This window comes from Sarcophilus harrisii, chromosome 2 (genome assembly GCF_902635505.1).
Source record: "Sarcophilus harrisii chromosome 2, mSarHar1.11, whole genome shotgun sequence".
Lineage (NCBI taxonomy): Eukaryota > Metazoa > Chordata > Mammalia > Dasyuromorphia > Dasyuridae > Sarcophilus > Sarcophilus harrisii.
This window is the reverse complement of record NC_045427.1, coordinates 418,353,747-418,371,035: the sequence shown is the minus strand read 5'-3', so window position 1 is coordinate 418,371,035 and position 17,289 is coordinate 418,353,747. Positions and strand designations below refer to the sequence as shown.

The 17,289-nt window shown below is 39.4% G+C and overlaps 1 protein-coding gene across 2 annotated transcripts in view; it reads left to right on the top strand.

Annotated features, from left to right (window-relative positions):
• COL23A1 (collagen type XXIII alpha 1 chain) overlaps positions 1-17,289 on the top strand; it is a 467,477-nt gene that overhangs the window by 7,583 nt on the left and 442,605 nt on the right. For both annotated transcript variants that reach the window (XM_031953787.1, XM_031953786.1), the window contains exon 2: positions 16,990-17,056. In XM_031953787.1, the coding sequence (XP_031809647.1) occupies positions 16,990-17,056 (67 nt within the window). The remainder of the gene's footprint in view (positions 1-16,989; positions 17,057-17,289) is intronic.

Genomic DNA, 17,289 nt, shown 5'->3' with positions numbered 1-17,289 from the left:
TCTTCAATCTTTATTCTCAGTAGAGGTGAAGAAGGGTCGGAGGTGAAAGGGGATCAGAGATGAAGGGGTATTAGCAATGTCAGCAGCTCTGTCAAGAAGCCAGCCAGACCAGAAGCCAGCCAGACTAGAAGCCACGAGACCAGAAGCCCCCAGACCAGACCAGAAGCCAGCCAGCCTTCTTTCCCCACCTCTCTTCCTGCCCCTCTGCCTCCACTCACCAAAATCATCATTTCCTATACAACATATCAGGACTTGCACAAAGAGTGCACAGGGGCCATTCTTTCTCCAAGCATATATATTAATAGAGTATGGTCCAATTACTATTTAGCCTCACGTGCTTGGGACCTCAGTGCATCAACTTGAGCTTCATCCCATTACATCTCCCGCTTTCTTTTGTTTTAGAACACAGGTGGTCATGTCATCCCTGATTCCTCAGGGAGGCCAGAGCCCCCAAGGGGAGGTGATCACACCCTCCCTGACTTCTCAGGAAAGGAGGTAAAAGCACTGAAAAGGAGGTGATCACGACCCCCCTGACTTCTCAGGAAGGGAGGTGAAAGCACTAAAAAGCAGATGATCATGCCCTCCCTGACATCTTAGGAAGGGAGATAAAAAGCACCAAAGGGAAGTGGGGGTTGCTTGTGGGTTTCTGGGCTGAAGGGTCTTATTATACACAAACTCATCAGCATGGGAGGTATTACACAAGTACATATCAATAATGCAGAGGATATTAGGGATGACCCTCCCCTCAGTCAATGCAGGCTCGATGTGGTGTAACAAACATGAATTGTACACACAAGTAGTGGAATAACAAACAATATAAATCCACATGGTGTTGGAAAAGATCACCAGAAGTCCTAGAAGGAGGGTATGTAAACAACAGTCACATATACGCATTCTTCAGCAGCCAAGAGATAGTCCAAAACCAATCTATTGTCCATTGCTTCACATGCCAGGGAATCCAATGATCCCCCTAAGTTTTTGAAGTCCTGCAAAAGTCTTTTTATATGTTAGGGAATCCAATGATTCCAGCAGATTTTGAAGTCCTGTTACAGTCTTATCATTTCTCAGAGAATCCAATGATTCCTGAGGATTTTCAAGTCCTACAACAATCTTATCATGTCTCAAAGAATGCAATGATTCCTGAGGGTTTTGAAGTCCAACAATTTTTGATGTCCATGAGTCAGACGCCATAACTGCCATGCTCTTTCAATGGTGAGCACAATCAGCAACAGAACCACTCGATATTTCTTGGGTCTTCTCCTTTGTTTCAAGGGTCTGCTCTGTCTCTCTGTGATGGACAAGGTGAATACGGCTCGTTGGCACCCATCTGATTCCTTCTCCACCTGTAGAGATACAAGCAAACCCTCTCCCCCAAGCAATTACCCTATCTGGTCCCTTCCATTCACCACTTTCTGGGTCTTTCCACATCACCTGGCAATTATCTAAAGAGAGTGGAGCTGCTCGCCCTGGACACTGCCCTTCTGGTGGGTTATAAAACCTGTCTGGTGGAGCCAGTGCATCTTTGTCAAAAATCAAGAAGCATATATATTAATAGAGTATGGTCTAATTACTATTTAGCCTCATGTGTTTGGGACCTTAGTGCATCAACTGGAGCTTCAGCCCACTATATCCTCACTCATTCATTCATCTATCTATTCATTCAAAAATCATTTCTTGATCCTCTAATAGCCACAAGGCGGGATAGTGGAGTGTAAAAGCAAGGTTTTGGAGTCAGAAATCTCCGTTCCAGTAACCTCTAGAGGGAGGACACACATCAGTGAGATCATAGAGCCATGACATTACCAATGCAACCCTTAATAAGTCACTTAATCTCTCCAAGCCTCAATTTCTTCATCTATAGAATGAGGTCAATGATACTGACCTCCCTGGAGTATTGTGAGGATAGCATTTTGCATTTTTAAAAGCATGATACAAATGTAAATAGCAATAATTATGATGATGGAAATTGATCTTCCCCAAGTTTAAAGTCTGTCTCTAGCTATTATATTCTCAAATCTGTTCTCTTTTATTGAAAAATTATTTACTTTTGAATAATATGAGTTAAAAAGCAACAATTTAATTCAGTTCAACAGATGTTCTAAAAGTCAGAATTATACTAGGGATAGAGGCCAGAAATGGTGTTTGGGCAGTGAAAAAGTATTTAGCCAACACATTTTTGATACTCTTCATTCTGACTTTGAAGAGCCTATTACTAGGGCTGGAAGGACTTCTTTGTTGTTCTTTCAACCCTTCCTTCCCTAAGCCTGCTCTTATTGGGAACACTTTTAGGGCCTTTTCAGCCTAGAAAGCTGTTAATGCTAACTAGAGGTAGATTTTCTTTTTTTTTTCCTCAATAGTTTTTTGTTTTTTCCAAATTTTTCTCCCTTCTTCCTTTACTTCCCCCTTTCCTAAGAAAGCAAGCAATCTGATATTAAGTTAAATCCTTTAAAATATATTTCCATGCTTGTCATGTTGTACAAGAAAAATCAGACCAAAAGGGGAAACAAGCATGAGAAAAAAAAAGCAAACAAACAAAACAAGAAGAAAATATTATATTTTGATCCACATTTAGTCTCCATAGTTCAAAGATAGGTTTTCCATGAACAAGAGAAATACAGAATGCCAGAGCTGAAAAAGCCCTTATGACCATCTGGGCTAACCTCATTTTATAGAAAAGGAAACTGAGGCCCAAAAAAGGCAGACACTTGCCTGAATTCATGCATATAGAAAGTGGACTAATCAGAATTTGAACCTAATTCTTCTAAGTTAGAAGCCCCAGTATTCCTGCTGCACGTTTTCCCTTCTGATTCCTGATAAAAAAGTAGAGAAAAAAGATTGTTAGAGACATATATTTTATTTTTTTAGTTTTATTTATATATCAGTTTCATGATTTACCCTGCTCCCCATTGTAACAAATAATAACAATAGTGACTGACATCATATTTAAAGGTTTGCAAAACATCTGACTTCATTTGAGTCTCATAAGAATCCTGAAATAGGTGCTATGCAGCTATATTAAAGATGGGTCACATAACTAGTCATGTTAAGGACAGTATCTGAACCTTGCTCTCCCTGGTACCAAGTCTAGCATTCTATTTTAGGTAAGAAAAACCAGTCAACACAGCCACTCACATGAGACCTCAAATTCTGAGGCTGGAAGGTCAAAAATTCAGAGGTGGACAGCATCTCAGAGGTCACCTAGGCCAATTCTTTTTTTTTTTTGTTGCAGATAAGGAAACTGAGACCCAGGAATAGATAATGGTCCAAGGCCATACAGGGAGCAAATACCTGGGAAAAATTGCGACCCAGGCATGGTGGGTCTGATTCCCAAATCAGTGTTCTTTTGTTTGTCACTGTTTATCCAATGGTCTAGCAGAATGTAAGGTCTTTCAGGACAGAGATTGTATCTTTTTTCCTCCCTTTATTTCACTAGACCAGGGCCTTGGATACTATAGATATATATTAAATGCTAGCCAAATTGAATTGAGAGTTTTGGCCAAAGCTCTGGCAGTCAAATACTAATAACAATAATTATAGTAGTAGTAATAATAACATAATAATAGTATTAGATGCAACTCAAGTGGCTCATTGGATAGAATGCAGGTCCTAGAGCCAGAAAGTCCTGAATTTAAATTTGGCCTCCGACTCTTACTAACTGTATGACCCTGGCCAAGTTACTTAACTCTGTCAGCCTCAGTTTCCTTATTTGTAAAATGAGCTAGAGAAGGAAATGGCAAACCATGCTAGGAAAATTTTCTGCCACAGTTGGACATGACTGAAATGATTCTGTGACAAAAAATAATATCATTAATAAAATAATTTCACACCTACCAAATACAGCAAGATATGATTTAGAGACTAGAATCATACATCAGAAACATGATGTCTTTCCTGGATTGACAATCAAATCCCCACCCTACAAATATGGGTCAAAATAACCCCAGAGAGCTCAATTCTTAAACTGTCCCAGGACCAGAGCATTATCACAGACTAAGCTTTTGTTGCCTACAATTTTCCAGATAAAGTGCTGATTAATTAAAAAAAAACTTTTGAATAACATTTTGATGACTACTAGCAAAACACTTGTCATCTCTGATTTGCATAGGATGAAAACTCTCAAAATATAGATGTTTAGTTGAAGAAATCAAAATCATAGGAAGAGGATGAGGAAAAAGATCAATCATTCTCATACTCTCTGTTACTGGAGTTATACTGAAGATGCTTTCAATAATCCTACAGAAAATGAGCTCCCATTTTAGTGCTTTATTCAATCAATTAAAAAGCAGCATTTATTAAGTACCTATTATATGCCAAACATAAAGCTAGATGCAGGAGATACAAAGACAAAACAAAACAGTCCCTTTTCTCAAGTTTACACATTCTATCACTCAACTGCCAAACAAACCAACCCACTTGTGCAATAGTCCATAAAACACTAATTACAAAAGACAGAGATAGTGATCTGTTCCAAGATTGTTTCTCTTAGAACTCTACTGAACAAGATGAGAAGACTAATGGTAATAATAATGTGATCTTTATATTCCACTTGTAAGTTGGCAACATACTTGGGGATCATGTTTAGCCCCACAAGAGTTCTAAGAAGGAGACTTTTTAGTCCTTAAAACAGGATGGTCCTGGGGGCCTCCAGGCTGGATACTTAAGGCAATGATGGAGCTTATGGTTGAATGGCTCACTCTTTGGGTATATTCCAATGGGCAGGAGACTGGTTACTCAGAATGGCAGTTAGTTCTCTTACTGTCTATTCTTTAGTGAATGCCTTTTGATGGGAAATGTACACAGTCTTGGGACTGAAGCTCAAAAGCCCCGTGCTGGGGTTAGTGGAGTGTGGGAAGTTGCTATTGTGACTGTTCAGATGTTGACTGAGGGAAGCCGCCAATATAAGGAGACCAAGTAATTGAGTTCCAAACAGATGGAAAGACTTGTCGAGGCATTTAATATGAATGGATGTAAAGGGCTGTACCTTTAAACTTTGTGCAACAGAGGAAAGAGGAATCTGGATAACATAATTTTTGTCAGTTCTGATTTTTTGTTTATAACACTGGTTTATAATGAAGGTGGAATTCTAGAAGCAGTTTCTGGTCAGCATAGACACAAACTCTGGCTTTGCTAGATAGACAGGTTATCACAATGTACATACCCCTATTTCCCTCCAACTGGAAGGTAAGGCTTCTGGTTATTATTTTTGTGAGATGTCAACATTTTAAAAAAGATTCTACTTTTTTTTTCAAAAAAGAAATCCTTGTCTATTCCCTCTCCAATTTAATGTTTTAGTTATAGAATCAGAGATTTGGAGATGGAGAGATTATCTAATATAATACTTTAAAAAATTAAAATGTCATTGTTCTTTTGTTTTTATAAATTCTTCCATTTCCAAATATATACTTCTCCTTATCAAAGAGGCTTTTTTTTCCTAACAAAGGATAAAAAAAAAAAAAAAAGAGGGCATTGGGAACCACAGTTCAGCAGAGTTAATCAGCATGTCAACTGATTCTGACAGTATATGAAATGCTCTATACTCCTAGTCCTCCACTTTTTCAAAAGAAGAGAGAGAAAGGTAAATTTTCTCATCTCTCTTGGAGAGTGAGGAGGAACAAACTAGCCCAGTTACATAACTTTAAGGCTTTATAGATATTCTTTCCATTTACATTGTTGTGCTCATTGGGCATATATTACTTTCCTGATTCTGCTTATTTTGCTTTGTATAAGTTCAGATATTTTCTAGTGTTTCTCTGTATTCTTCCTAGTTGTAAATTCTTATGGTATGGTAATATTCAATTCATATACCACAATTTCTACACAATTTTTCTACCCTCCCCATTTCATAGGTAAGGAAACTGAGACTCTGATGAGTTAGATGATTTGTCCAAGGTCACTCAGAGGTCAAGTGGTAGTAGCTAAAGTTAATATGAGTTCTCCTCCTTCTCTATTGCAACTTGGTAAAAATGTTCTATTTGATTTAATTTTTGTAGAGGCTAGGAAGGGACCTGAAAGTTCAACTAGACAAATATTTTATAGAGACTGTGAAAAGTTGTTACCTTTCTGAAGTCACACTGCAATGTGTGGCAGAACCAGCACATTGTAGGTGCTTAATAAATACTTATTGAATTAGATTGTTTCAAAAGGGGCAGGTAGGTCATATAGTTGTAGAAAATCAGGTCTGGAGTTAGGAAGACCTGCATTCAAATCCAGATTCAAATCCTTACTAGCTTTTTGATCCTAAGTAAATCACTTAACCCTGTTTGCCTCAATTTCCTTATCTTTAATAAGTTGGAGAAGGAAACAACAAATTGCTCCCATGTCTTTGCCAAGAAAATCCCAAATGGGGTCACAAAGAGCAATGCTGAAAATGACTCAACAATAACAAGCTGTCTTTCTGCTGCACTGAAAAGTTATATTCACCCTTTTCTGTGTGCCGTCCCTAACCTACTTTAAGGTCCTCAGCCTGGATTCATTGGGTATTTCTCCATAGAAATCCATGCTAGCACAGCTGAGATTCAGCCAAGAGAAAATTTGGATTTCCATTCCAGCTCTTCAAAGAAATGACTTGTGTAACCACAGCAGGAAACTTCATGTTTGGGCCTCAATTTCCTCATCTGTAAAAATGAAGGATGGAGAGGTTGGATGTTTTATGTCTCTTCCAGCCCTTAAATCCTAGCTATAATCTTTTGATCCCTTAAGGAACTGCCTGATATCTTGGATTCCTCTCCATCACCCCGTCTCTCAGTGGCTGTAGGAAGATGGGCAAATTGAAACGGTCATTCAGTCAATAAATATTTACTAAATGCTTACTCTGATCCAGACACTGTGCTAAACACTGGATGAACAGAAATTATAAGGGAGGTCGCATTTCGTGAGAGGTAGGTAGAGTCAGCCTCAGAGTTAAGAAGCCTTTGATTGAATTCCTGCCCCTGACACATACAGGCTGTATGACTCTGGACTTGTCGTTTAAAATTAGGCAACTCTGTATAAATGACTGTTCTCTCGGGGGCTTCAATTTGCATTGCCAGGAGGAAGCAGTTTGCCTTAAAGGCATCACGGATCTGTACCGAAAATAAACAAAAACAAAAACCCTCCCCGAACTGTTTTAAAAAGAAAGAAAGAAAGAAACCACAAGGGAGGCTCTGATGCTGTCTGGCCCTGACAGGCTTTTCTGCACTAGTACCTGGAGGGAGGCGAGGCGGGAACAAAGGGGGCACTCCTCAGCGGCAGCCGCAGCGCGTAATTTTCGTACTGTAGTAAAAATTTTAATGTGCGGATTAAAGCAATATTTAGTTGTTACATACAGAGCTGGACATTCTCCCCTTGACAATGGATCGATTGTTGCCTCTTAGCCTTTCATTGTCCAGACTAATCATCCTGAGGAGCAGAAAATACTCTTTGGGAGAGCAGGGTAAAGTACAGATGTCTCCCTTCGCTACCCCCCGCCTATATATATTCAAACAAAGTATAACTTTGAGCTGAGTGTAACTGGGCTCCCCATCCCCAGCAGTTTGTCATCTGTCAGAACTACTCTACTGTATACATTTTAATAAAGACGTCTATTTCTGAAGCCCAAGCCACAGCGTGAGCTGAAGTATAAATAATAGCGGCGTTCCCCCTTACCCCTCCTTCTTCTCTCCCCTCTCTCCCTCACTCCCCACACTCCCTTATTTCCTGGCTCTAAATCCAAAAAAAATTTCCTTCCAATTACCGCTTGGCACACTCTCTTTTCTCTCCTCTCTCCCTAGCTTCCAAAATTCAACAAAGAAAAGGAAGGGGGAAAAAGTTTTCTTTTGATTTTTCAGAAAGTCTCGACCTCACTGGGGAGTACCTTTCACAAATATAGCGAGATTTATTCGCCTTGGGATTGGAAGTAGTGGTGGGGTGTATAATGGCTTGGGGATATGTAGAAGGAAAAGGTGCTCTAGGCTTTTGAATGAAGTTAGACTTTCCCGGTAAGAGAGCTGACCAGCAGAAACCCTCTGTGATCTGCCCAAGACTCAGGGGAGCTGGCTTCCACAATCCACCAGTACTTCTTATCCTTCAAGGTCCCTGGAAAATATTCATTCCCATGTAGCAGCTGGAAGGCCATTCTGCACGATGTGGAACCTTTAATCATTGGTAAGCCCTGCCATCATTAAAAGTGCATAGAATGGTGAAGCAGTTTCCACAGTGCAAGAAAATTACTAAACAAGGAAAATATTTCTATTTGAGAACACAATTCACTTAGATTCCACCATTCCTGATTTATCCTCCACTGTTAAAGGGTAAGTAAAAGAAGGAGTCTTCTAACCCAAGTCCTTTGATACCACATCTATTCATTTCATTCCACTGTGCACCCCTGGAGTGACTGAGCAAATAATTTGGTTTTTTTGAACCTTGAAACTCCTTGCCTCATGGCATGATGTGTAAGAGAAATGCTTTTAGAAAGCACTAGGAAAATCAGAGAGATTATTATTACTGCAGTAGCATCACCTTCACTCTTAATCTTCTCAGGGAAAATTTTAGGGTTTAGGAAAAACCCCGAGGAAAGTGCTAATGTAGCCTTCGGGCCCTTCAGGTTTTTTTTTTCTCAGGGTTATCTGCCCACTCTATCTTCCCCACTTTTGAAGTGGAATGTTGTCTTCTCCCTTCTTCAGTCACTGAAGAGTGACTAAATGATACTTCCTTGGGGAAATTGTGGATGGTATTACTGCTCATTAATAGTTTCTATTAGTCTCTGAGGATCCTTCCAACTCTGAGGTTCTGAGATCATGCAACTCAATGCTATGAATGCTATATCAATGCTACAGCTATGAAAAAATAATGCAAACTCTGCCCTCTTGAAGTTTATAATCAAACCCATGACTAACAGGTGTATAAGATTATGAATTAGAATTTGGTCAATCTGTATCATGGAATGAGATTGGAAAATAGGATCTGGGTTAAGGGAACATGTCAGTGCAGTTTTCATGGAATGAGGAGGACTACCAATTCGGGTGTAGGCAAGAAGTGAAAATTTCTAACAGACAGAGAAATATGGAAAGAGAATCTTTTCTAGGGATTGGGACATAGTTGGTGGTGTATGAAGGTAGAACCAGAGGGAACCAGCTAGTAAATTTGGTATGATTAGTAGGTTGGCTGGTGGAACCTAATTGAATAATTTTATGTGGAATTTAGTTGGGAAAATTGGTTGGAGCTAGAAATTCAACCCCCCAAAGTGCATTTGGTAGGGAAAACTTCTTGGTTTCTATACCTGCCACTTTTCTCCTGGCTTTTTAATCAGTGATATTTTTATTTTTAAATCTCAGAGTTCCTTCTCCCCAGAGAAGAATGGATAGATGAATAAACAGACAAAAAGAGAGGTTGCTGGCTGGTTTTCAGTTTCTTCATGATGTGAATTATTTGAATCAAAGATCTGGTTGTAGCTTCTTCATTTAGTCCAAGTGATTGTGGCTTGAAGGCTCTTAACTGTGCTCAGATGCCTCTTGAAGCCATTGCTACTTCTGTCCAGTCTTAGGGGAGCATAACTCCCTAGAAAGAGGGGGCTTCTTCCAACAAGATAAAGACATTGAAGCCAGAAAGGGAAAGCCAAGGTAGTGTGCTTTACTGACAGAAGCACTGGTTATAGAGGCAGAGGCCATGATTCTGCTAATTTTTTTTTTTACCCTTGGCATTGTGGTCAAATCAGTTGGCCTTTCTGGGACTCAGGTATAAAAAGGAAGCTTCAGCTAGATTAGATCCCTTTAAGAGGGCAATTCTATTCAGCAACCTGGTTAGGATAAAATCTTTTATGTATGGGTTTTGTCTTAGCCAGAGATAATAACATTATGCCAGCCACTTCTGCTACAGACCCAACTGCTTTCAAGTCTTTGAGAAGTTTTTAAGTTAAAAGTATCGTTTTTAAAAAAAGTAATCTTTTCCATCTCTTCTTGACCCATCTCTCTTTTATTCTGAAATGATCCCACCAGGAAAGCTCAAGCGTGTGGCCCTCACTGCTCTACTTCTAAAAAACTTTAGGGAAGGATCTTTTCCAGAATTTTAGATGTTTTCTCAGAGGTTCCGCCTGTATTTTCTCTTGGGAAATACTGTCTTGTTTGCATATGGAAATTTAGGGACACATTGTTTGCAGCTGGAAGGAACAGGGCCAGATCTTTGGATAGATGTATGGAAAAGAGAGGAAATGTTTCTTATATATTTTCCTCACTTATCAAGCATTTTTCTCCCTCTCCCTCCCAAAAGTAAAACAGACCCCTGGTAACAAATAAGGTAATTAGGCAAAGCTAATTCCCAGAATGGTGATGACCCCAACTAGGTGTTCCATCCCCCCAGATTAATCCATCATCTCTCTGTCAGGAGATGTTTCATCAGAGGAAGCTTTTTTCCAATCATGTTTACAAGAAAAAACCCAAAAAACTACACAGATTGTGGGATTGAGTTTCTGATTTAAATGTCTTCTAAGTTTTGCTAATAAGCATGTGTATCAAAGAGAATATGAATAGAAACAAAACACATTAAATTGGGTGATGATACCTCTGTTAAAGACTGCTTAAGTAGCAACAAAACATTTTTTAATTGAAAGGTAAGTCAGGAAGCTTATGTTCCCTATCAGTCCTGATAAAGCCCTTTCCTAACAGAGTAGCCCAGATGTGATAGTGATGGCTAAACACCATTCATTTCTTTAGCAGCAAATTCTTTGGTTAATAAGAAATCGTTTACTCAGTCCTTGTAATGTGGAGCACTTCCTTCCAAAAGGAATTGTGTAACCTCAAATGATAAAGCTAAATGATTATTATTTTTTTAAAAAGATACATAAAATCTGTTTTAGAATCTGGGAACACAATAGAAAAAAAAGTGAGTTATGCATCTTTTCAACATCTCTGGTTAATCTCCAGTTAAGTCCCATTATGGCTTAGTATGAATGAAGGATTTCTCTGGGACCAACCCAAGAATTCACTTAGAAGCTTTTGGTTGCAGGTTTGGGAATGTGGATTTTGGAGGAGGAGTTTTGGTGAGGAAGGTCTGCTTCCATTCAAAGTAGGGCTGAGGTCAAGATGAGACTAATGGCCTGGCAAATGTGATTTAATCAGTGAATTTTTGTTTTCAGTCATTGTAGTTTGATTTCTGAGGTATTCTTGACAAAGTTACTAATGTGGATTCCCATTTCCTTCTCCAGCTCATTTTACAGGTGAGGAAACTGAGGCAAACAGGGTTATTTGCCCGGAGAGACACAGCTAGTTTTTGAGGCTGAATTTGAATTCAGAGGTTCTTTGATTCTAGGCCAGGTGCTCTGTCCACTGTACCATCCATGCCTACTACTTACCAGGCACTGGACTAAGCAATAAGGATTCAAAAAGAGGGAAAAGATAGTCCCTCAAATAGTGTACAATATAGTGGGGGTGAAAACCTACAAACAAATAGATACTAAGCAAACTATATACAGGATAGAAAATACGTGAAAGAGGTAGAACACTGGGATTAAGAGAGAGAGGTGGGTTTTAGTTTGAATTTAAAGGCAATCAGGGAAGTCAGTAGTGAAAGCAGAGCAGAGAGTGTTTCAGGCAGGGCGGATAGCCAGAAGAAATGCTTGGAGCAGAGGGATGGAGTGTCTTGTTTGAGGAATAGCCAGGAGAGACCAGTTCACTAGCTCTAAGTCTGTGTTGGGGAGTAAGATGTTAGAAGACTGGCAAGGTTAAGAGGGGCTTAATTCTAAGGGCTCTGAATGCTGAATGGGTATATGTTCTTGAGAGCAGAAACTCTTTTTTTGTATCCCCAGCTCTTAGCAAAGTGCCTGGCACATAGAAGGTGTTTAATGATGTAATATGATGGATTATTTCCTAGATGGGGTCTGAGGCCCAACTCAGCTGGTACTAAGAGTTTATGCCCAGAAGACTGCAGGCCAATGAGTTTGTGGGGAGCTCGGAGACTGATGAAGCTTACTTGCTTCCTAAATTTAGTCTGAAATTATTGAAATCCCCTGGCCTTTGGGCCTAGCTCTAACACTAACTCCTCTAGGGAGCCTAGCTTGACTCCCTTCCATCCATCATAGGGCCTATGGTAAGAAATATATCCATTATACCTATGAAGTCACACAAAACATAATTCCATCCAATATGTTTAAGAAGTGTTGAATTTTGGATGAGATAAACAGGTAAAGGGAAGGAAAAGGTGGCTGAGATGGGGAAAAGGTATAAAGTTCATAATAGAACACCATAAATTAAGAGAAACATTCTTGCCACCATGAAATTCATAGTCTAGTTTGGGAGACAAAACTCTCCCAATTAAATATGCCAAGAAACATATGATCGTTATAAAATAAGAGACAAGGAATGAGTCAGATTAGGTACAGGTCATTTATGTGTCAAATAAAGCTTCCTGGAATTGTAGCTAAGCCTTGAAATACAGATAAATCCTATCTACTCAAGCACATGACAACTGTTTACTGTGCACTTGTGTTTCCAGGAAAGAGCTCTAGGTGTTATGGTGGTGATGGGAGTAGGGGAGACAAGATAATAAAATGGAAATAGGGAGGTGTGATAACGATAATAGTAACATAGCTAACATTTCTTTAGTGCTGAAAGAGTGGCGAGATCAGTTATCTCATTTATCTGCCTCATCTTGAAGACTATAATTCAATCCAATTTAATATTTTGTTTTTTACGCAAACATTTATTAAGTGGGTATTGTATATAATACACTGTTTTAGATTCTGTGCATAGGAAAACGAATAAGTTATGACCAAATGTCAGAAAGCCTAAACTCATGGAATCATTGCACCCTAGAGTAAGAAGGTCCAACCTGACCTGATAAGGGTTCATCCAGCCTTTGATGAAAACCTTTAGTGATAAGAAATCTACTATCTCATACAGTAGCTCTTTCTAATTTGGGATAATTTGAATTGTTAGTAAGCTCTTTCTTCCAGCCAGCTAGTCAAGGCTGACCTCTTTGCATCTCCTATCCTTTGGTCCAAGTTTTGCCTTTTGGGGCCAAACAAAACAAATTGTTGAAGACAGCTGTCATGGCCCCTCTGAGTCTAATCTTTCCTAAGCTAAACATTCCTACTTCCTTCAAAGAATCCTCTGATGACAGGGCTTCTCAGACCATCATCATCCTAATTACCCCTCTCTAGATGCACCATGGCTTGTCTATGCTTTTCCTAAATTGGTGTGACCAGAACCAGGGATGATGCTCCTCCTGAGGTGCTCTGATCACCACAGGAGTCAGAAGAATTCACACCTTTCCTCTTCTCTGTACCAGGTTTGCTATCATTACTGAAGAGGGGGAAGTCCCCCATTATCTTTGTCAGCACCTTGTCTTGCTACTGACACATATTGAGCACACAGTCCATTATAAAACACCTTACTTCCCCCCAAACCATGTTACCTCTTCCATCTTTACATGCAAAGGTGATTTTTTTAAAAACCCAAGTGTGTTTAATTGTTTCATACACATCTAACTCTTCAAGATCCCCTTGGGGTTTTCTTGACAGAAATACTAGAGTGGTTTGTCATGTCGTTCTCCAGTTCATTTTTCATATGAGGAAATTGAGGCAAACAGGGTGAAGTGACTTGCCAAGAATAACATAGCTAGAAAGTATCTGAGGCTACATTTGAACTCAGGAAGATGAGTCTTCCTGACTCCAGTTGCCCTAAGCCCAAGTGTAGACTTTACATTTTATCTCTGTTAAATTTCATCTGATTAGATTTGTCCCATTGTTCTAGCTTTTGAGGTATGTGTGATAGATGAGATAAATAGTAGGAATAACTATCATGTAAACTTTGATAAGTGCGTAGAAGTCCAAATTGGGTAATAGATTCCATAAATCTCTAATAGCGATTTCATAGAGGAGGTAGCATTGTAGAAAAGAGCTTCATCGGGAAAGAGATGTGAAACATCATTCTCAGCATGGGGGACTGGCCTGGGCAAAAGCAGAGAGATGGGAAGAGAAAGAAGGAGCCTAATGACAGCCAGTAGCCAGTAGTGTTTGAAGTAGTATGTGATAAAGCTTGAAAAGAAGGTGGGAGACTGATTGTGGAGGGGCATGAAGACTGGGTTAAGGAGTTTATATTTTATTTGGTAAGCAGTGGGGTTCCATTGATGAAGAAGGAATCCATGAATGGGTTGGATTAGTGATTATCCGAGTCCTCTTCCAGCTCTGAGATCCTATGGTTCTCAGATTCTTTTTGGATAGATTTTTTTTTTTTTTTTTTTTTTTTTTTTTTTTTTTTTTTTGTACTAGGATCCTATTAAGTTCTAGGCAGTGGCTCAGCAGATGTTTTCTGATTTAACAGAATCTGTTTCAGTTGGTGGTAACTGTAGCATGTGGGCAGATATGCAGATGTACATAAGTATACATATGTAGTATGTAGAGACCTACTGTGGAAGACTTATAGGGGACATGTAAGATAGGAGAACATGGACAGGTTGCAATCTCTATCAATGGAGGAATTACCCAGAGTAGTAACTAGCATGGCAGTGCTGGGACTGTGCCTCATAGGCTAACTTCCCAAAGGGATGAGTAGTGTAGTGAATAGAGAGAATAGATGAATAAAACCCTGAATCTATTTCAGGAAGACCTGAGTTCAAATTCTGCTACAGATACTTACTAAGTCTCTGTACTAAAAAGGCAAGTCATTTAACTACGTGCAAATCACTTAAACTTTGTATGCTTCAGTAAAATGAGGATGACAATAGCACCTCCTTTAAAAGGCAATTGGGATTAAGTGACTTGTCCAGGATCACACAATGTTAAGTGTCTGAGGCTGCATTTGAACTCAGGTCCTCTTGACTCCAGGGACAGTGAGCCATCTAGCTGCTCCCAATGAAGTAACTTTTGTAAAGTGTTTTACAAACCTTAGAGTGTTACATAAATTGTGTTACTATTATTATTAATATATTATAAACATTATATTATTATTAATAACAGTGATCATATTTGTTTCCCAGAACAAGGAGACATACTCTATTGTCAGAAGCTGAGGTTGCTATCTATAGCCTTCCTCCTTGGCCCAGAGGCCATTGGGTCCTTTTTCCTCCACTGATAACTTTTTTTTGAAATTTTGGTATTACACCTACCAATAATATACCAATACCAATAATAGCTTTTTATTTTCAAAATATATGCAAAGATAGTTTTCAACATTCACTTTTGCAAAACCTTGTGTTCCAAATTTTTCTCCATTCCTTCCCCCACCCCTCCTCTGGATAACAAGTAATCCAATATATGTTAAACAAGTACAGTTTTTCTATATACATTTCTACATGTATCATGCTGCACAAGAAAAATCAGATCAAAAAGGGAAAAATGAGAAAGAAAACAAAAAGCAAGTAAACAATAAAAAAGGTGAAAATACTATGTTGTGATCCACATTTAGTCCCCATGGCCCTTTCTCTGGATGCAGATGGCTCTCCCCATTACAAGTCTATTGGAATTGTTTTGAATCACTTCATTGTTGAAAAGGGCCACATTTTCACTGATAACTTTTCATGGAGTAGAATGGACTCCCTTCATGTCTACTTCCTACCTTAAGTTGGCTGGTTTAGGGACCTGCCCTTTCAGAAATTAACTGGGATAGATCATTGTCAAAGACATTGATCAAAGATCAATGTTAAACAGTCTCAGCCTCCTGGACCTCCTTCTCATACCAGTAGTAAACTTGGTCCTTGCCTTTCCTTGTCACTATCCTCCTATACCTGCCTCTCCACTGGATCCTCTGACAACCTTCCTCTATATAGTAGTAATATATCTGGATTTAAGGTTTCAATCCTGGATCTTTAACTTACTGCCTGTGGGACCTTAGGAATAGCCACCTTTATAACTTCAGTTTCTTCTTCTGTCAAATGAAGTCAGCCTCCCCTAATACCTAAGGTCCCTTCTAGATTTGTGATCTTATGACTTTAGATCTCTTCCTCTCACATTTTTTTCATCTCATATGGTTCTCACTAAAAGCCTCCCTTACTCCTGAAGATAATAGATATCTTGGCCCTCTCTCCAAGATTGACTTCTGTCATACCCCTGACAAAGGGGGCCAGGAGGAAGTAGGGGCTTGTTTCCTGTTCCCTGGTGCTATCTTCCCTCTCCTACCATTACCACTCAGCTCCTATTTCTTTAAACAAATCTGTCCTATCCTACTACAAATAAGCTACCCTCAGGTTTCTCAACTCCAATGATCTCCATTTCCAAACTACCTGAGGAGTGATAGCACAGGAATGATCATAATAGCCTCCCGTGTGTTCCCTGCAAATGGATTTTCCACAGATGTTATAGTATCTAGTAGTGATGCTCTGTGAATACTCTCATCAATGAAGAAAGTATTTGTCTATACCTGTGTGTAGATATACAAACATAAGGATCATAATTTTAGAAAGGACCTCTGAAATGATCTAGTCCAACTGCTAAATTTGACAGATGAGAAAACTGAGGCCTCAGGAAGCTGAGTTCAAGGTTACATAGGAAGTTAAAAAGCTGGAATTTGAGTATTGTGCTACTCAGATTCCTCCAATACTTTAGCCTTGTGGCTAGGTAGTAAAACGGGGCTATTCCCATTTTACAGAATGGGAAACTGAAGTCCTAAGAGGCAAAACAAATGATGGAGAGCAAGCTTAATGATTTGCCAAAGTAAAAGCCTCTCTGACTCTGTGACCTGCCTCTTTCCCTTCTGTTCATTGGGGCTTCATATCTCAACCCCTTCCTTGTTAAGTAGCTCTGGCCAGCCTGGTCCAGACCCATGTTCGTCTTTCCTGATTTACAATATTATTTTTAGCAGTGGTGCGGTATGTGAAAATGTTGAAACCAAGTGCAAACATGTTGAGTCCTATTCGGTGACTGACTAGTAATGATATGTTGTCTCTGTGCCCAACTCTAGATTTCCCCATGGAATTTAATAAACTTTTAAACATTTTGTTAAGAGAAACCCCTAAACCTTTGGCTAAGTCAGTTTGTTTGCTATTTCGTCTGAAGAACTCACTCATTTTTTTCCCTTTTGTCTTTTCTATTTCTTCACCATTCAGAAGTTGGAAGGACTAGCCAAGCAACGGAAAGCTCGAGAAGTTTTAACTGAGTGTCTCTGTCCCCCAGGTATGTGAAAGTCTTTTTGGATGACCTTTTCTGGAGTATCTAATCCCATTCTCTAATTGTGGTAGAATTAAGTCAGATCCCATGCTGTGATATCTGCTGAGAGTTGGACTAAATGTGAGTCTGTGGGGGGATGGGGGTAAGAAGGAAGGTCAAGTGGCAGGAAAATTGCCGTGCCTTCAAGACCTGGTGCAATTCAAGTCCATTTCTGCCAGAAGCCTCAAAGCCTGCTGTAT